At 39.1% G+C, this 18,989-nt stretch overlaps 1 protein-coding gene across 1 annotated transcript in view; it reads left to right on the top strand.

The window, feature by feature from the left end:
- The first annotated feature begins 413 nt into the window (after positions 1-413).
- Positions 414-18,989, top strand: part of UGT8 (UDP glycosyltransferase 8) — a 78,532-nt gene continuing 59,956 nt past the window's right edge. Inside the window, exons 1-2 of the mRNA XM_062199114.1 lie at positions 414-488; positions 8,717-9,540. Coding sequence (XP_062055098.1) covers positions 8,719-9,540 — 822 coding nt within the window. The 5' untranslated portion in view covers positions 414-488; positions 8,717-8,718. The remainder of the gene's footprint in view (positions 489-8,716; positions 9,541-18,989) is intronic.

Raw genomic sequence — 18,989 nt, 5'->3', positions numbered from 1 at the left:
AGGAAGTGGTATCAGAGATGACTGAAAGCATTTGGGATCTTCTCTCTGGTGTGGATTCCTTGGTATTCTGAAATTTTACCATGATGTGTGTGGTCAAAAATCTTTGTTCATCCTTTTTAGTTTTAAGACTTTTCTTTTTCAGTCTTGTAAATATTTTTTCTTTCTTTTTTTAAAAACTACTTTTCCCCTGCTTGATGTATGTTAAATTGGTCATTTGTGTCTGCTAACTTTTCTCTTACGCTTTCTGTCTTATTTTGTTGTACTTGGAGGTTGCTTGATTTTTTTGGTAGTCATTCTGGATTTCCCAATTTTCTTGGTTTTGATCTTTTTCAGAAAAGTTTGTTGTTGTTTGTTTTGTTTTTTGTTTCACAGATAAAAATCTTCCTGAGGACATGAATTTGAATTTGGTAAACTTTTAATTTCCTCCATTACCTCTTTTGTCTTGTGACTAACTTTGAAGTTGAGTTCAAACTGCATATATGGCTGTGGTAAGTTAATGATCAATGTTTTCTCTTTAAGGTGCACAGATGGAAAGCCATATACTGCCTCTAGTATGCCAACATTAGAAGGGTCTCAGGTCTTACCCTGAGGTACCAGTTCTGATCCCTCCTCTGGCAGATTATCACTTTATTTAGAGAACTGATCTACTTTTTTACTCTAGGGGTAAATGTAATTCTACTACTTTGCCCATGTGGGAGTGATGGTTGATTGGTAGGTGGAGTGAACTGGGAGAGCTCCTCTTTAGAGAATTCTTCTACTGATTTTTTGCAGTGTGCCCTATTCTTGGTCTCCTCACACATACATGTTAAATTCAAAGCCACCCTTGAAGGAGTTTTCATGTCTGCCAAGACCTCTCTGTGCATTTTGAGTCATGACTTCTTATACTCTTTCTTTTATCACTCAATGAGCTCTTCTCAGAATTTGTTTGCTAGAAATTTATCAAGACTTCATTCCATTGATGACTACAGCCCTGACAATATCTGATTACTCATCCCATTTCTCAAGACTATTACGTATTTATTCCTGTTTATATCCCTCAGTCAAATTTCTAATGGACTTTGAGAAAAAAGCAGTAAAACCACTTGTGTTCAATCTGCTATCCAAAACTAGAGACCTGAGCTCTGGATGCTCAAAATATTCCAAACATACATAGTGGATATGGAACCAAATGTAATATTTGTTAAAGTGATTTTGTCTTTATTTTAGACTATTTTTCTCAATTCAGGTAATGATTTTAATATCAACACTTTTAATGGGTTTATTTTAAAATAATGTTAATATGGTACCATCTGATTTACTTTGGGACAGGCCTAAAGTAAAACTTTTATGCTGATTTTATTTTTTCAAATATTGAGCTAATTAAAAATTCATTTGTTGCGGCTCGTGTTGTGGTGTAGTGGGTTAACCATCGCCAGGCAGCATCCCTTATGAGCACCGATTAAAGGCTCAGCTCCTTCATTCCCAGCCTAGGAAAGCAGTGAAACATGGCCCAAGTTCTTGGGTCCCTGCTACTGACGTGGGAGACCTGGATGGAGTTCTTGGCTCCAGGCTTCTGTCTGGCCGAAACCTGCTGTTACAGGCATTTGGGGAGCAAACCAGCAGCTGGAAGATTCTTTTCTCTCTCTGACTTTTCCTCTCTTTCTGTTACTTTACTTTTCAAATAAATAGATACTCTTCCTCCTTTTCTCTCTCTTTTTAAAAAATATTCCTTCCTGTTTAGTCTTCCAAATAAGCATGGGTATAATTTCATCAAATTACAAAAAATTCAAAAAAATCATCTTGTGCAGTTTGAGAGGAATATATCCAATCTGTCTATAGTATATGAATGATTGCCTTTATCAGAATGTAGGTTTTTGTTAAAATAATGTTCCTGTACATTTTGTGTTGTTTCTATGTATGTATCCTTAGGGAAAGTATGGCCATATTTGCGAGTACAGTCAACAAAAACTTTTTTTTTTTTTTTTTTTGTGATTTAAAAGGTGTTACACAGGGAGCCAACATTGTGGCGCAGGAGGTTAAGCCACTGCCTGTGACATGTTCAAGTCCCAGCTTCTCTGCTTTCGAAGCAGCTCTCTGCTAATGTGCCTGGGAAGGCATCAGAGATGGCTCAAGTACTTGGGGATCTTCTGCCCAGGTTGGAGACCAAGATGGTGTTCCTGGATCCTGGGTTTTACCTCACCCAGACTTGGCTGTTGTGCTCATTTGGAGAATAAACCAGTGGATGGAAACTCTCTCCATCTTTATCTGTATTTATCTCTCTGTCTCTCTCTCTCTCTCTCTCTTTCTCTCTCTATCTCTCTATCTCTATCTCTATCTCTATCTCTATATCTCTATCCCTATCCCTATCCCTATATCATCTCTATCTCTATATCTATCCCTATCTCATCTCTCCCCCCCCAGTCTCCCTATCTCTATCCCTATCCCTATATCACCTCTAGCTCATCTCTCTCTATTTCATCTCTATCTCTCTATCTCTATCTCTCCCTCTCCCTCTCCCTATCTCTATCTCTAACCCTATCTCTATCACTATCTCTATCTCTATCTCTGTATCTCTCTATCATACCTCTCTTTGTCTCTCCCTCTATATATCACTCTTTCAGATAACTAAATATTAAAGAAAATGTGTTATGCGGGGCAGATGCTGTGACACAGTGGGTTAAAGCCCTGGCCTGAAGCACCGGTATCCCATAGGGTCTCCAGTTCTAGTCCCGGCAGCTCCTCTTCCGATCCAGCTCTCTGCGGTGACCTGGGATAGCAGTAGAAGATGGCCCAAGTCCTTGGGCCCTTGCACCCAGGTGGGAGACCTGGAAGAAGTTCTTGGTCCTTGGCTTAGGATTGGTGCAGCTCTGGCCATTGCAGCCATCTGGGGAGTGAACCAGCAGATGGAAGACCTCTCTCTCTGTCTCTACCTCTCTCTGTTATTGTTAGTATCTGAAAGATATTTGTTTTTAAAGATTTTTAAATTATGTATCTGAGAGGTAGAGTTACAGACAGTGAGAGGGAGAGACAAGAGAAAGGTCTTCCTTCTGTTGGTTCACTCCCCAAATGGCCGCAAGGGCCGGAGCTATGCCGATCTGAAGCCGGGAGCCAGCAGCTTCTTCCAGGTCTCCCACTTGGGTGCAGGGGCCCAAGGACTTGGGCCATCCTCTACTGCTTTCCCAGGCCACAGCAGAGAGCTGGATTGGAAGGGGAGCAGCCAGGGACTAGAACTGGTGCCCATGTGGGATGCCGGCGCCGCAGGCAGAGGATTAACCTACTGAGCCATGGCACTGGCTCCGAAAGATATTTTTTAATCAAGTATTATTTTACAAAATTTATTCAAGAAAAGTTTTATGCCCACTGTATTTCTTTGCAAGTACACAGAAAATTTTAACATTTACAATTCACACATCCAGAGAAAAACACTTATTTTGGTATATGGTATTACTGTGTGTGTACATATGTGTATGTTTTACAAAGTGGTGCATGAAATGTAGAATATTTAGTATCATAATTTTCACGAAATTATGATTGTCATATCATTTTCTTTTTACAACACTATTCAAGTGTTTGCATTGTATCAGTGAATGTCAACTTATTTAATTAACCTTCAGTTGTTGGGAATTTAATATATCTTTTCAGTTAAGAACAATCCTGCCTTTCACTTAATAAATTCGCTGGAATATTTATGGAAGTTAAATGTCCAGTATGTATGTTGCAGGTTGCTTTTCTAGGATACCATTAGTCACTGTAAAAGGGTACTTTAAAAAGTTCATGGAAAATTAAATTAAAAGATAAGTTTATTTGGGTGGTAAAAAGTTTGAAATCCATGCATAGTTTTTTCACAATACACATTTTGTGTGAAAGGCAATGTTACAGAGAAGCAGAAGCAGAGAGAGAGAGGGAGAGAGAAAGGTCATCTCTCTACTGATTTACTCCTCAGGTGGCCACAATGGCCAAAGCTGCTTCAATCCAAAGCTGGGAGCCAGGAACTTCTTCCAGGTCACCCATGTGGGTGCAGGGACCTAAATGCTTGGGCCATCTCTACTGCTCTCCTAGGCCATAGCCGAGAGCTGGATTGGAGGTGAAGCAGCCAGGACTCCAACCAATGCCTATATGGGATACCCACACTGCCAGCCCCATGTTTCTTACCTTTTAATCTTTATACTTCTTTTATTTTCTAAAACATGAGCACTCATGTTCAGAATTATGCTAAAAAGTAGAAATGATGGGGATAATTTTTAAGTTGCTACCAACCTTGTAGGTTGGAAAACTAGGTTTAAGAGTAGATTCAAGTGTTTGTGGATTGCTTGGATGACATTACACTTAATATCCCATCCAGCTCTGTCCTACTGTAATTATGTAAGAAAAGACAGCTTTTGCTTAAACTTGTTTTAAAAAACTCTGTTCTTGGCATTTTAAAATATCAAGTGCTGTCTGTCATGTGTCATATATTGAAATTATATTTTAAGTTTTAAAATTCTCCTGTGGTGTCTGGAATATTCAGTTTCAGCTTCTAAGTCAACACATACTTACTTGGATGTGTTAATGAGCACAACATTGAAAGTATTTACATTTTGGTAAGACATTTTGGTGGTGTATCTTGTTTTACAAATAAAACTCAGAATCATAAAAGATCTTAAAAAACATTGGGGTGGCATGTTGCTTAGTGGTTAAAATGCTGGTGTCTCACATCAGAGTGCCTAGGTTCAACTCCTGACTCCAGCTTCCTGCCAGTGCAGATCCTGGAAGGCAACAGTGATGGCTCAAGGTGTTAGGCTCCTGACACCCATGTGGAAGACCTGGGTTGAGCCTGGAACTTTACAGGCATTGGGAGAGTGAACAGATGGGAGTGCTCTCTTTTCTCTTTCTCTCTCTCTAAAGTAAATTTAAAAAGAGGATGCTAAAACTGACACCATGTAACATTTCAGCAAATCATTTCTTCTGATGGACACATTCAGGTAATTCTGGACCAGCAAGAATTTGTTTCTAGTTGTGTCAGCTACTCTCTAAATCACCACGATGGTATTTTTTTTATCCACCACAATGATATTTGAGATTAAAGCATCTCAGAATTTTTAATGAGAACACAACAACGTGCTATGTAAATGATGCTTCTTTGATGATAATGAGTGTTGTTTCATAAAGAGATGTGAATATGTGGTACATGTTCTTTTTTTTTTTTTTTTTGACAGGTAGAGTTATAGACAATGAGAGGGAGAGACAGAGAGAAAGGTTTTCCTTCCATTGGTGCACCCCCCAAATGGCCGCTACGGCCGGCACACTGTGCCAATCTGAAGCCAGCAGCCAGGTGCTTCCTCTTGGTCTCTCATGCGGGTGCAGGGCCCAAGGATTTGGGCCATCCTCCACTGCCTTCTCGGGCCACAGCAGAGAGCTGGACTGGAAGAGGAGCAACCGGGACAAAACCGGTGCCCCAACCAGGTCTAGAACCTGGGATGCTGGTGCCACAGGTGGAGGATTAACCTAGTGAGCCGCAGCGCCGGCCGTACATGTTCTTGTGAGAAGGTATTTTGCCATGTAAATTTCTGAATAGTGACTTTCAGAATATGTATATATATAATATATACAAAATTTATACATTTTTAAGATTTACTTTATTGATTCAAAAGGCAGAGTTACAGAGAAAGAGGGAGAGACAGAAAGAGGGATCTTCCATCCTCTGGTTCACTCCCCAAATTGCCACAGTGGCTGGGGCTGGGCAGGTCAAAGCTGGGAGCCTGGAACTCCATTTGGATTTCCCTCGTGGGTGGCAGGGGTTCAAGCACTTGAACCACTTTCTTGTGCCTTCCCAGGCACATTAACAGCAAGCAGGATTGGAAATGGACCAGATGTGGAGTAACCAGGACTGGAATTGGAGCTTGTATTCAATGCAGGCAGCCCAAGTCATAGCTTAACCTACTGTGCCACAATACCAGTCCCTGAATCTATGCAATCTTTAAAAATTTACACATTTATTTATTTAAACTGGAGAGTGGGTGAGAGAGACAGAAATAAAGAGCTCCTAACAAATGATTCGTCCCCCAGATGCCCTCAACAGCTGGGGTTTCTCCAGTGCAGAAGCCAGGGACTGAGAACACATCCATATATCTCACATGAGTGGCAGGAACCCAGTAACTTGAGGCATCACTACTGCCTCCCAGGATACACATTAGCAGAAAACTGAAGTCAGGAGCCAGAACCAGGTATCAGCCCCAAATATTGTAACTGGTGTCTTAACCACAATACCACCTTAACCACAAATGTCCACCTCTTTTATTTTTATTTTTTATTTTATTCTAATATAATAGCCACCAGGCACAAGTAGCTAAATTAAACAACAGTTACTTTTGAGTTCCTCAGACATACTAGCCACATTTCAACTGCACTGTAGCCACATGTGGCTAGGAGATATCGTATTGGACAGTGAGGATCTTGACCAGTCTTATAGGAAGTTCTGCTGGGTGGTGCTGTTTTAGAGCATAAGCAGGTGTTCATTTAAAAATTATTCTTTTGGTAATTCTGTAGTTACTGAAATGAAATAGTAAAATAAAAAGAATAAAATAACAGTAAATGATTTGTTTCCCTACTATATTTTTGTTTTATTGTTAGTTATTTATAATAAAGTAGTGGTTTTAAGTACAACTGAATGGTGTGCCCACTGTCTGCTCAGTTACACCAAAACCTAGTGGAGAGAACAATTGTCTAGCACTGGTCTATCATTAAACACATTTTCCTGGACATACAAGCAGTGATACCAATAGGAAGGAGCTTCTAGGATAACTGTTTTTGCATAAATCTTATCCCTGGAACTCATTGCATGTCCATGGAAAATCCCTAAGAAGTGAACATCAGGGAAGCATGATGAGGCAATATAGTAGACTATAGACCTAGAAGGTATTTTCCAAGATTGGTTACTTCTTTTTCTTCATTAATCTTGTAATTGTAGAGTGAATTTTGTATAGAAACAGGGTCTCTCTGAATCTATTTACTTTTAAAATCTTTGTAACAATTCAAGCAGCTTTTAACAGATGTTTGAAATGCTCATTATTTTTCTTTTTTTCTTTAAAAAAAAAAAGGTTTATTTGAAAGGCAGAGTTACAGAGAGATAGGTAGAGAGAGATACATCTTCCAACAGCCGGTTCACTCCCCAGATGACCACAATGGACAAGACTAGGCCAGGCTGAAGCTAAGAGACTGGAACTACATCTAGGTCTCCCATGAAGGTGACAGGAGTTCAGGTAGGGTGGTGGGGGTCCAATTATTTGGGCCATCCTCTCCTGCTTTCTCAGGCACATTAACAGGGAGCTGGATCAGAACTATAGCAACCAGGCCTCAGAACTGACAGCTCATATGGGTTGCCAGCCTTGTGGGCAGCAACTTAACCTGCTGCACCACAACATTGGCCAACCTTTCTTTATTCTTAGTGACACAGTTTCAATTTATTTAGAAGTACTTTGAAACTTTTCTTGGAGTTAGAGAGGGAAAAACGTATCTGGAAATATAATTTATTTTATAGTTCAATGTTGATATTGGAAGAATCCATCACTTGGCTGCTGTTGTTTCTTTTTTTAGGTTATTTAAAATATTTGAATGTTGAGAAGGTACAGTTATTCAATTCAAGTGAATTTAGGTAGTGGGGATTTGTAGAAGTAGGTTGGTTGAAGTATGGAAATGAATAAAAATAACTAATGATTTGGCGATACATACAAAAATCTATGTTGAGTTGTTCTTGAAATAAGTGTCCAGATTATGTGGGGAATTGTTTAGATGTTTTCTTTATTTGAGATCTACTTTAGAGTCTGAGTGTTAATTGTACTGAGCAGGTTAGGAGTGTTTGCTCCCATTTTTAGTGTACTTATTTCTAAACAACGACAGAGGAGAACTTTGACTGTTACTTATAACCTGTTACCACGAAAGCACAGGAGGCTGCAATTGTACAGCTACCATCTGACTTGCCATTCACAGCTGAGCTAAAGCTACATCACAGGAATTGTGACCTGGGGCATTTTCATTTATGGATCCCTTCTTCAGTAAACATTTACTGAGATCTGTTTAGCCTGTTTTAACTTTTCTGTTATATTTCTCTTGTAGATAATGCCTGAAATGCACAAGCAAAATGACAAATGCAGAGACTCTCAGAATATTTATGATATTTAGGTGAAAGAGAAATATATGTCAAAGGTCTTTTTTTTTCCCCCTGTGGGAAAAAGGCATTTTCTACAAATTTTCAAACTCCTATTTGAAATAATTTTTAAAACATAATTTTTCTTTGCTATGCTTTGGTTATAACTGAAAATATAACTACTGAAATGATTTAAGTGACATGAACATATACTTGGAAATAAAAAAAATCTCCACTTTTCTTCCTGGGATTAACATTAACACTCAATTAGAAAATTAACAAATGTTTCATAGACATTACTTGAAACAGAGACATAATTTATCATTCAGTATTATATAAGCTTTATTTCAGATTTTAGACTAGTTTATTGATACAATTATCTGTTCTAAAATTGACCCATTTTTAGTATATTTCAGTTTGTTAATTTTGCTGCCAATTTTATACTTAAATTTATTTTCAAAAATAGAAGGATTATTCAAATAAATATTAGTATAATTTTTAAAAAGTAGTTCCTTAGAGTTTTGGATCATCTGATATGTTGGAGAAAGAGTTTGAGATTGTTCTGAAGGGTAAGCGTTATGTTGTGTCTCATGTTGTTTTCTCATTGTCTTACAGCTATGAAGTCTTACACTCCATATTTCATGCTCCTGTGGAGTGCTGTTGGGATTGCAAAGGCTGCCAAAATCATCATTGTGCCGCCAATTATGTTTGAAAGCCATATGTACATTTTCAAGACACTAGCTTCAGCCTTGCATGAGAGAGGCCACCACACAGTGTTTCTCCTCTCTGAAGGTAGAGACATTGCCCCATCTAATCATTACAGCCTCCAGCGCTACCCAGGAATCTTTAACAGTACCACCTCTGACGCTTTCCTGCAGTCCAAAATGCGGAATATTTTCTCTGGGAGATTAACAGCCATCGAACTGTTTGACATACTGGATCGCTACACTAAGAACTGTGACATGATGGTTGGCAACCAGGCCTTGATCCAAGATCTGAAAAAAGAGAGGTTTGACCTGCTGCTGGTGGACCCTAATGATATGTGTGGATTTGTGATAGCTCATCTTTTAGGCGTTAAATACGCTGTGTTTTCCACCGGCCTTTGGTATCCTGCCGAAGTGGGTGCCCCTGCTCCGTTAGCTTATGTCCCAGAGTTTAACTCACTCCTCACAGACCGCATGAACTTGCTTCAAAGGATGAAAAACACCGGCGTTTACCTCATTTCCAGAATAGGGGTCAGCTTTCTGGTTCTTCCCAAATACGAGAGGATAATGCAGAAATACAACTTGCAGCCGGAGAAGTCCATGTATGATTTGGTTCATGGGTCCAGCCTGTGGATGCTGTGCACTGACGTAGCCCTGGAGTTTCCAAGACCCACTCTGCCTAATGTTGTGTATGTAGGAGGAATCCTAACCAAGCCAGCCGGGCCACTGCCAGAAGTAAGGTTTGCTAAACTCCTTGGTAATTTTGTTGAAATGTAAAATAGAATATAAAATATAAAAGAGATAAGATTGACTGTCCTTTGGAAACTAATGCCACTCTAAAAAGCGGTCAGGACTCTAAGATCCCTCTATCTGTGGATCCACTAGCTCCCTGGAACACATTCCTGCTTTGAATGAGTGTCCCTGTGATGAGAGGCCACTCTGCTGATCAACAGAATAGCTGGTAAACAGGGTTTGATTAACAAGCATAGTAAATGAAGAGAATAGAGTTAGACAATTAGCTTTAATAAGGGTGGTTGATTTTACTTTTAATAAAACATAAATTCCACTGTTTTACACCAAATAGCACAACAGTAAGTCTGTGTATTTAGGCTCAGTGAACTCAAATAAATGTAAGCCAAGTGAATAGAAGTTCTTGAGGAAGTCATCACCACTAAACTTACGTCCAACAAAGAAAATGAAATACTGACTTTCATCAAAATAGACAGCTAATGTAAGTTAGCAAGAAAATTTAACTGTTTTACGGAAATCATATTTTATTGCCATTTCATTCCAAAGATGGAGTTAATGCCACTTTAAGAAAATATATTTGCTCAACTAGTTTCTTAAAACTGGTTGAGCCATCAGTGAATTCTATAGTGTTCTCTCTTCTAGTTTGCCTTTTCAATAGGTATCTCAAAGTAACGGGGGATGTACACATATCTGTCATTGCAGTGGATTGTCTAAACTTAGGTTGACTCTCTAGATTTAATCTGAACATCTGATGCTGTTTACCAGGATGCTCAGGCTTTGTTTCTGGATTTTCATTGTTGAAACTATTTCTACTCTTTCCTCTGAAAACAGTCACGCTGAAAAAACTGTTGGATTGTTAATTTCTAGCTCTGGGTACTACATGCTACGATGTCTGTCAGGGTCTTACTGAAGGGTAAACCCACATTTGCTTATAGGTGTCAGATAAGAACAATTACTGGGCAGATTTTTAAAAGGATAATAAGATGATTGTGATATACACACTGTAGACTTTTCTAATACAACTGTTATATTTAAGAAATAATACCTTGGTATATTTCATGTAACATGGAAGCATGGAAAGAGCCAGATCCATGCACTGTACAGTCCTAGCATTTCAAATAGATGAGGCGTCTAGAGACCACAGGGCACTGGTGCTCTCTGACATCAGCTACAAGGGATAGAAATTAATCATTGCTTATCTCTAATACTACAATCTCTCAATGCATCATTCTTCAAATTATCTCAATACTACAGTCATGTAGTATTGAAGCCCATTATGAATTCTTAAATTTTCCCTGTCAGGGTTACTTTGTGATATGTTACTCCTCTGTAAAGGTAAAATCAGATTTCAGATGTAGCTTCTACAGTACAAGAGTTAGTAAGCAAGTTGTTCTTTTTTTAACCAAGTCATTTATATTGCTACTCAAATCCACGTTGTTCTCTCCACCTCCTCATCTTCTCCCAACCAGAGTGTGGCCCTTCTACCCTTTTGCTGGCTCCTTTTGGCTTTTTTTTTTTTCTTTTTTTGGTTGTTAACAGCTCATCTTCAATCAGTTGATTGAGGAAGGGATCAGTGAAGGAATGGAACCTTCTAATTGCCTTTTTTTCCTCTTCAGCTCTTACATATTTTTCTTGAGTTGCAGCAACTTGAATGACATAGTATAAATGACATTTTATGCTCTGTTTTCTATACTGTATCTTTCATTCAGATCCATAACGTGGGAATTTCTTTTTCACTACAATTCAAACTTATTGCTTCTCCCATGGATTCTTTGCCCATTGATGTCCTAACCAATTTATCAGTTTTGTTTTACTTAACAAACATCTCAGGTGGTTTTTGGAGCCTTATGTAAGGTATTACTCAAATTGTCTTTTGATTTGCCATCTTTTTGCTTTGCCATTGACTTATCCTACTTTGCTTACTTCCTTAATTTTTTTTCTTTTTTGAATTTCTACAATGATTCTTTTGAAAGACTGTCTTTGATTTACAACAATGGCTTGTGCCAGTTAGTTGGGTAACCTACAAAGATACTCATTTATGCCTGCGCATGTGTTATTTATAATATGAGAACATGGATGAATATATTACTGTCATTGGCAGTTTGTTAGATTCCTGGTGTGAAGGGCTATTTTCCATTTCAGCATGACATGCATGGTTCTTGAACAGGGAGTATTTTGAAGAATGATGTATCTTAGTTTTTCAGATATTCCTTATTCTGAGGTATATTTAGAAATATATGTGTTCCTTTTGGAATTTTTTTCCTAGCGTATTTATCTGAAATAACAACAAATTAGGCCGGCGCTGCGGCTCACTAGGCTAATCCTCTGCCTGTGGCGCCGGCATCCCGGGTTCTCGTCCTGGTTGGGGGCGCCAGTTCTAGTCCCTGTTGTTCCTCTTCCAGTCCAGCTCTCTGCTGTGGCCCGGGAAGGCAGTGGAGGATGGCCCAAGCGCTTGGGTCCTGCACCCGCATGGGAGACCAAGAGGAAGCACCTGACTCCTGGCTTCAGATTGGCTCAGTGTGCTGGCTGTAGTGACCATTTGAGGGGTGAACTAATGGAAGGAAGACCTTTCTCTCTGTCTCTCTCTCTCTGTCTAACTCTGCCTGTCAAAACAACAACAACAACAACAACAAATTGTACATTAGGGTTCTAAAAGTTAAAGTTTCTCAAATGCCTGTATACTTGACAGGGTGTGATTTGAAACTAAAATGAGAAGGTCCAGAAAATAGCCACTAAGAACACATGATTCACTAATAAGAGCTTCACTGTTAATCACCTGAGTATCTTAAGCTGGAAGGGATTAAGTGTTTCAGATGTCTGGAAGTGATTTGACAGTGGGATCTGAGCTTCACCAACTGGGATGACAGGGTAGAGAATTTCTAATAGACATTTTTTTAGAAATATTCAAATTTTGAACCTAAAAAACTGGAGTGTCTAGTACAGCTTCACTCATGTTGTATTTTTTTTTTCTTTGAAATATTTAGAGTAGACCGAATAGTTCATTCATTTATCATACTGAGTTGGAGTGGCTCATCCAGGATTGCAAAGATAGTTTGCAGCAAAGGTAGGGATAATGTAGATTGCTTGCTATTGATTTTTTTGTAAGGATGCCTGCATCTCTTGTCACTCATTTTTTTTATCACACACTTATAAGTGTGTATAAAACTATGCAGATATAGCAATTTTCCAGTCTTATTTGACATCTAAATAAGTGTGAGGGTTTAATATGAGAGTCTAATGAAACCATTTACACTCTTATGTTTTAGAAAATTGGTAATAGGAATCAACCAAAATGCTAACGTTTTTGTTTTAAAATATAAAAATATTGGCATTGACTGAGGAAATGTTGTGACTTGACAATAGGCTCATTTTAAAACTTGTTGGAAATGTGCCTGGAGAAACTACCTCTTAACTGTATTTTCTACTACCTGGTAGCTCACAGGAGTGGATTAAGAGTAAGCATTCTGAGTTAGATCATATCTATGTAGTGGTTTGTCTGTTCTGTCTTTGAAGATAAGTAGAGAACATGGATACATTATTTTTTAAAGGTTTACTTTGGCCAAGAAGGAGGGCTCAAGGACTTGGGCCATCTTCCACTGCTTTCCCAGGCCACAGCAGAGAGCTGGATCGGAAGTAGAGCAGCCAGGTCTTGAACCAGTGCCCACATGGGATGCTGGCAATTCAAGCCAGGGCGTTAACCCACTGTGCCACAGAACCAGCCCTGCCCTGAATTCCTAACAGCACATAGTAGGTTACACCTCAACTGTTTGTCTTTTATCTGACTCTCTTCCTAGCTAGAATGTAATTACCTCAAAAAGTAGATATCCTACTTACTTTGTCTCTTGGGTGTCTGGAAAATGGTAAACATTCAATAAATGTTAAATATTAAATTAACTACATCAAATAGAAATAGTTGCCAAAAGGTAGGTGATTCAGCTTGTACAACAATGTTGTAATATTATAACCATTACCTGCTTATTCCAATTTTATGTTTGCATACCATCCCACCATTAAACAACCTCAAATTCCAGGCTAACTTATTCTGATGAATTAGAATAACAACCTTAATGTTATTAATATTGAAAAAAGGAGATAAGCATATATTCTCCATTTGTTGAACTACAGTGGTCTCTACCTTGCTCCAAATAAGCACATACACAGAGATAATAGTGAAGAATGGGCCAGCTGTCTGGAAAAATAACTTAAGTTGCTTGGCATCATGTGATGACTCTCAAAGATGACTTATTGCTAGGTTAGGAATATTAAGGGCATCTTGGTTTCAGCAATTTGTGGACCTTTTAAATTTAGGGAACTTGTCATGTGGAAAATTACAGATAAGACAAGAGATAAACTGGGATAAGGAAGAGCATGGTACCTGCCATGGAGAGGGTCAAGAGGTAACTCACTGTCATTTTATCACTTGCCAGAACTCCTTCCTAGAGAGAGGTTTTGTAAAGAATAAGACATTGAGCAACAGATTTGTGGAATTAGCCACTTGTGAACAGATCAGACTATGAGAAGAGGAATGAAACCAATTGACAATGGCTTTTTGTATTCAGTATTCATTGATTCATGTAGAAACTGTGACTTATTATATATAATGATTGAAAGCTGATTTCACTGTTTAAGAATGAAGTATTTGGGCTATGGGACAAGAAACCTTAGGGCTAAATGGATTGGTCCAGAGTTGCAACAAATGTAGAAAATTAAGACTATTTTAATAGTACATATGAATAGATTTCAAATGTTTTTTCCAAAATAATGTTAATTTCCAAACCATATGCAACGATACGGAAAATAGAATTAAAAAGTAAGTTTAGGGGCCGGCGCTGTGGTATAGCTGATAAAACTGCCGCCTGCAGTGCTGGCATCCATTTGGGCTCCAGTTTGAGTTCTGGCTGCTCCACGTCCCAACCAGCTCTCTGCTATGGCCTGGGAAAGCAGTGAAAGATGGCCCAAGTCCTTGGGTCCCTGTACTTGCATGGGAGATGGGAGACCCAGAAGAAGCTTGTGATTCCTGGCTTTGGACTGGCCTGGTTTCGGCTGTTGTGGCCATTTTGGGGTGAACCAGTGGATGGAAGACCTCTATCTCTCTCTTTCTGTCTCTCTGTCTCTGTGCAACTCTTTCAGATAAATACTAAATATTTTTTTAAAAAACCACTAGACTATAAAAATGATAGGTGCAACAAATCAAAATTAGTTTAAAAAATAGTAAGTCTCATTTCCTGCAAAAATATTTCAAATCCATGACACATATTTCCATGAACTTTTATGTGGGAGTTTCAAAAATTTTTGCACAAAAGTAAGCCTATCTTTAAATTCTGTTTTTCTGCAAAATTTTTGAAGTACACTTATACTGTCTCGTGAAATTTAAAGCTGGAGAGGATTGTAATAATTATTCCATATTGATTAAATGTTTTTAAAAAGATTTATCTTTTTATTTGAAAGGAAGAAAGAGAGAGAGAGAGAGAGAGAGAGAGAGAGAGAGAGAAAATGTAAGAAAGGGAGGGAGAGAGAGAGAGATCATTTATGTTTGTTCACTCCCCAAATGGCTGAAACAGCTAGAGTTGGGCCTGAGTGAAGCCAGGAGCCAAGAACTCAATCCGGATCTCTCGTGGGTGGCAGGGAGCCAAGTGTTTGGGCCATCATCCATTGCTTCATTGGATTGGAAGAAGGGTATAGGCAGGACTCAAACTGGGATGCAGGTGTCTGAAATGGCAGCTTAACCCAACTGTACACAGTGCCTGCACCCAAAATACATTTTATTTAATCAAAACATAGGTCCTCTTCATCCATAAAGTAATAATACGCTATGTTGGTTATTTGTATGAGGATCAGAAAACAGGACTGGGGCCAGCGCTGTGGCACAGCAGGTTGAGCCTCTGCCTGCAGTGCTGGCATCCCATATGGGCACCTGTTCAAGTACCCGCTATTCCATTTCTGATCCAGTTCCCTGTTAATGTGTCTGAGAAAGCAGTGGAAGATGGCCCAAGTTCCTGTGCCTCTGTTGCCCATGTGGAAGACTAGAAGAAGCTCCTGGCTTCTGGTTTTGGCCTGGCCATTTGGAGATTGGACAGTGGACAGAAGATCTCTCTCTCTCTGTCTCTGTCACTCCCTCTCTCTCTTTAACTCTGGCTTTCAAATAAATAAAACAATCACTCTTAAACAACAAAAAAAGCAAACAGGACAATAGTGTTTGGAAAAGACTAATAACTTAATTGTACCTACTAATTCTGAGCTTAGATATTTGATATAGCATGAGAGCTGGGCAAAAATGGTAGATTTTTAATGGAAGTTTATTAAATTAAAATGTACTTGCAGATATTTTTGCAGAAATTTGTAGATTGAGTGTGTATTTTGTCTTTATCACATAGTTAAGATACTAGATATTAAAAGACTCTATACAGGAAGTAAATTAGGCTGTATTCAAATTATCAATAGCCTACTGATATAGTAATTGTCCCTTTTTTTCTTTAAAGATTGATTTATTTATCTGAAAGAGTTACAGAGAGAGAGAGAGAGAGAGAGAGAGAGAGAGAGATCTTCCATCTTCTGGTTCACTCCCCAGTTGGCTGCAATGTCCAGGGCAGGGCCAGGCTGAAGCCAGTAACTTCATCTGGGTCTCCCACCTGGGTGGCAGGGGCCTAGGGACTTGGACCAGTTTCTACTGCTTTTCCTAGGCCATTAGCAGGGAGCAGGACTGGCAGTGGAGCCTGGACAGAACTGATGTGAGCATTTCAGGCTGCAGCTTGATATGGTAATTTTCTAAGCAGCATTGTAGTTAAAAACAACTTGTCAATTGACACTTTAAGAACCTGGGCTTGTGAGAATTTTGGGATAAGGTATCCAAATACACAAACAGATCCAGACAAACTTATTTATAATTGTCGCAAAGTCTAAGGATTTCTAAAGACTTCCCAACTGCTGTTCAACATTTTAAGTTTGAATATACTCTATAATATTGTCCATGTAGGTATTGATTCAACACTGCCAATGTCAAGGGAAATATTTTAAACTGATAATTTTTACAAATGACAATTTTTGTGATTAAATTACTACTGGCACCAGTGTTTTTGATATGATATTCCTCACAAGTTACTCTCACTCTCAGCCAAAGAGTTCTATTTTCAAAATTAAAATCACTACTGCCAGTTTGTCAGGTCTGCTTTTTAAAAAGATTTATTTATTTTTTGAAAAGTAGAGTTAGGGGGAGAGAGAGAGACAGAGAGAGAGAGAGATCGAGATTTCATCCATTGATTCACTCATCACATGGCCTCAATGAGGCCAGGAGCCAGGCTCTTCATCCAGATCTCCCACGTGGGTCACAGGGGCTCAAGAACTTGGGCCATCTTCCACCACTTTCTCAGGTGTATTAACAGGAAGCAGGATCAGTAATTGAACAGCCAGGACTCAAACTAGTGCCCATATGGGATGCTGGCATTGCATATGGGGACTTAAGCTGTTATACCATTCTCATTGTGCATTTTTAATAGAACAGAATGAGAATGGAGTTCTCCAAAAACAAAACAAAATTCAAAACCCAAAACGTTTACTGTTTCCTTCTAAGACTTAGGGTATGCTAACCCAGCCACCAGTGTCTTTCCTCAGCCTGACTTCCTCCTGCATGGTATGTCCTCTCATCTCTTTTGTACTCACCTTCCTTTTCCTGGGCATGGTTTAGTCCATAGTCCTGTGAAACTCATGCTAATATATGATTGTAGGCTATTGGTAGAGCTGGGATGGGACTAATAAGTCTGACCAGTTCACTGAGGATGCTGGTGTTGCAGATATGAAGATCAACCACTCTTTGAGAATCATTGACAGAGACTCAGACATTACATGTGCTCAGTATGTTTTAATTGTGTTATATATTTTATATGAGAAAGATTGTTTTCTGGCAATGATAGACTTCCTGTGTTTTAGGAAATGATTTTTAGAGTAAATTTTAGCCAAATAAATGTGCATGTTTCTTGATTTCAAAAACTAGAAAAGCTCTGAATTTCATTGCAGGTCTAGATGGCTCCTTGCCATTTTGTGAAGTTAAGATGTTGAATTGTCAATCCTTGCTTACAGCCTAGACCTAAGTAGAATGTCATTGTGCAGCATGATAGTAATCCATACGGACACCAGAACAACAGCCTTCAGCTCCTCTCCCTGATTGCATTTGCTGCCACCATGTGCTTTTGGCTTTTTGTTAAGGTGTATTTTTGTAGAGCAGCATTTATTGCTGTGTGTTGGAACCACGTTTAGAAGGAGATTCAATGCTGAAGTACAGTGAATGAAACCTACAGATGCAGTGATAAAAAGTAGGGAATCTTCTCAGATGATGAGTGAAGTGCCTCCCAGGTAGCTGGAGCCCGCCAACCTAGGGAGAGCATTGCAGTCAAAGAACTTGAGCATACCTCTCCCCAAGTGGGAAAGACATTGCATTTTGAAGACCCTAGAAAGATTGGTGGGGCGAAGAACTTATGGGATGGGGCAAGTGTAAGGTGGCCCAGGGGATTGCATGGATGAGCTGAGATCTTATTATATGAGTCCCTGTATGCCATAAGGGTTGAGGGTTTCATTCTGAAGCTTTCAGTGGGCTTAAGCCTGGTTGGATTTACTTTTAGAAAGGGTTGCTTTATTCACTTTGTAGAGAAAGAACTGTAAGAGGTGATGAGAAGAGATTGGTAGGGCAATTGGGTGAATGTTTTGATAGCTCAGAGGTAGTTTTTTGGTTGCAGAGATGGCAAAAAGTGGGGTCATTCCAAGTATTTTGATGAGGTGGACTTCACTGGGCTGAAGTTGGGTAAGGTGGAATTCTTAGAAAACAGCCAGGTTTCCTACTTGAGCAACTGCTGAATGGCATTTCATTGATGGGAAAGACAGGGGCACAAAGATCTCTGAGGGCAAATACTTGGTTTGGAACATTTCTGAATTTAAGCAACCTGTGGATATATAAGTAGTCCCATGTGAAGTTGACATGGAATATGTGATATTGATAAGAAAGGTCAAGGTTAGGTTTTTAGATATAGGAGTGCTTTTCCAAGGGATTGCATTGAGGTCATAGACATAAGTGAAATTACAGAGGTGTAGAGCCCTTCACCATTTAGAGGGCAAACAAGGAGGAGCTTCCTCTTCAAGAATTCTGAATATTTATGACAGAAGAAGTAAAGGATAACCAGAGCAAGTGATGGTTTATATCCACCAACTATTGCTGCTGCCATGTTGGATGTTGCCGTGTGTTAGCTGGGTATGTATACATGTGGTCATATGTCACTGGAGAATTTTAATTGTTGCTGAGTAGATAATAGCAACACATGGCTGAATTCATACTCTCCTTTAATAGCACACTTATTCCTGTGGTGTCTTCCTGCTGGTTAAATTGACAGAGCACTCACTAGGAGCCAAGTGAATGTTTTCAGGTCTCAGTCTTGGTCCTTAGGAAGATG

This window comes from Lepus europaeus, chromosome 8 (assembly GCF_033115175.1).
Source record: "Lepus europaeus isolate LE1 chromosome 8, mLepTim1.pri, whole genome shotgun sequence".
Lineage (NCBI taxonomy): Eukaryota > Metazoa > Chordata > Mammalia > Lagomorpha > Leporidae > Lepus > Lepus europaeus.
Note: the sequence above shows the minus strand (reverse complement) of the source record. Positions and strands in the feature narration are given on the sequence as shown.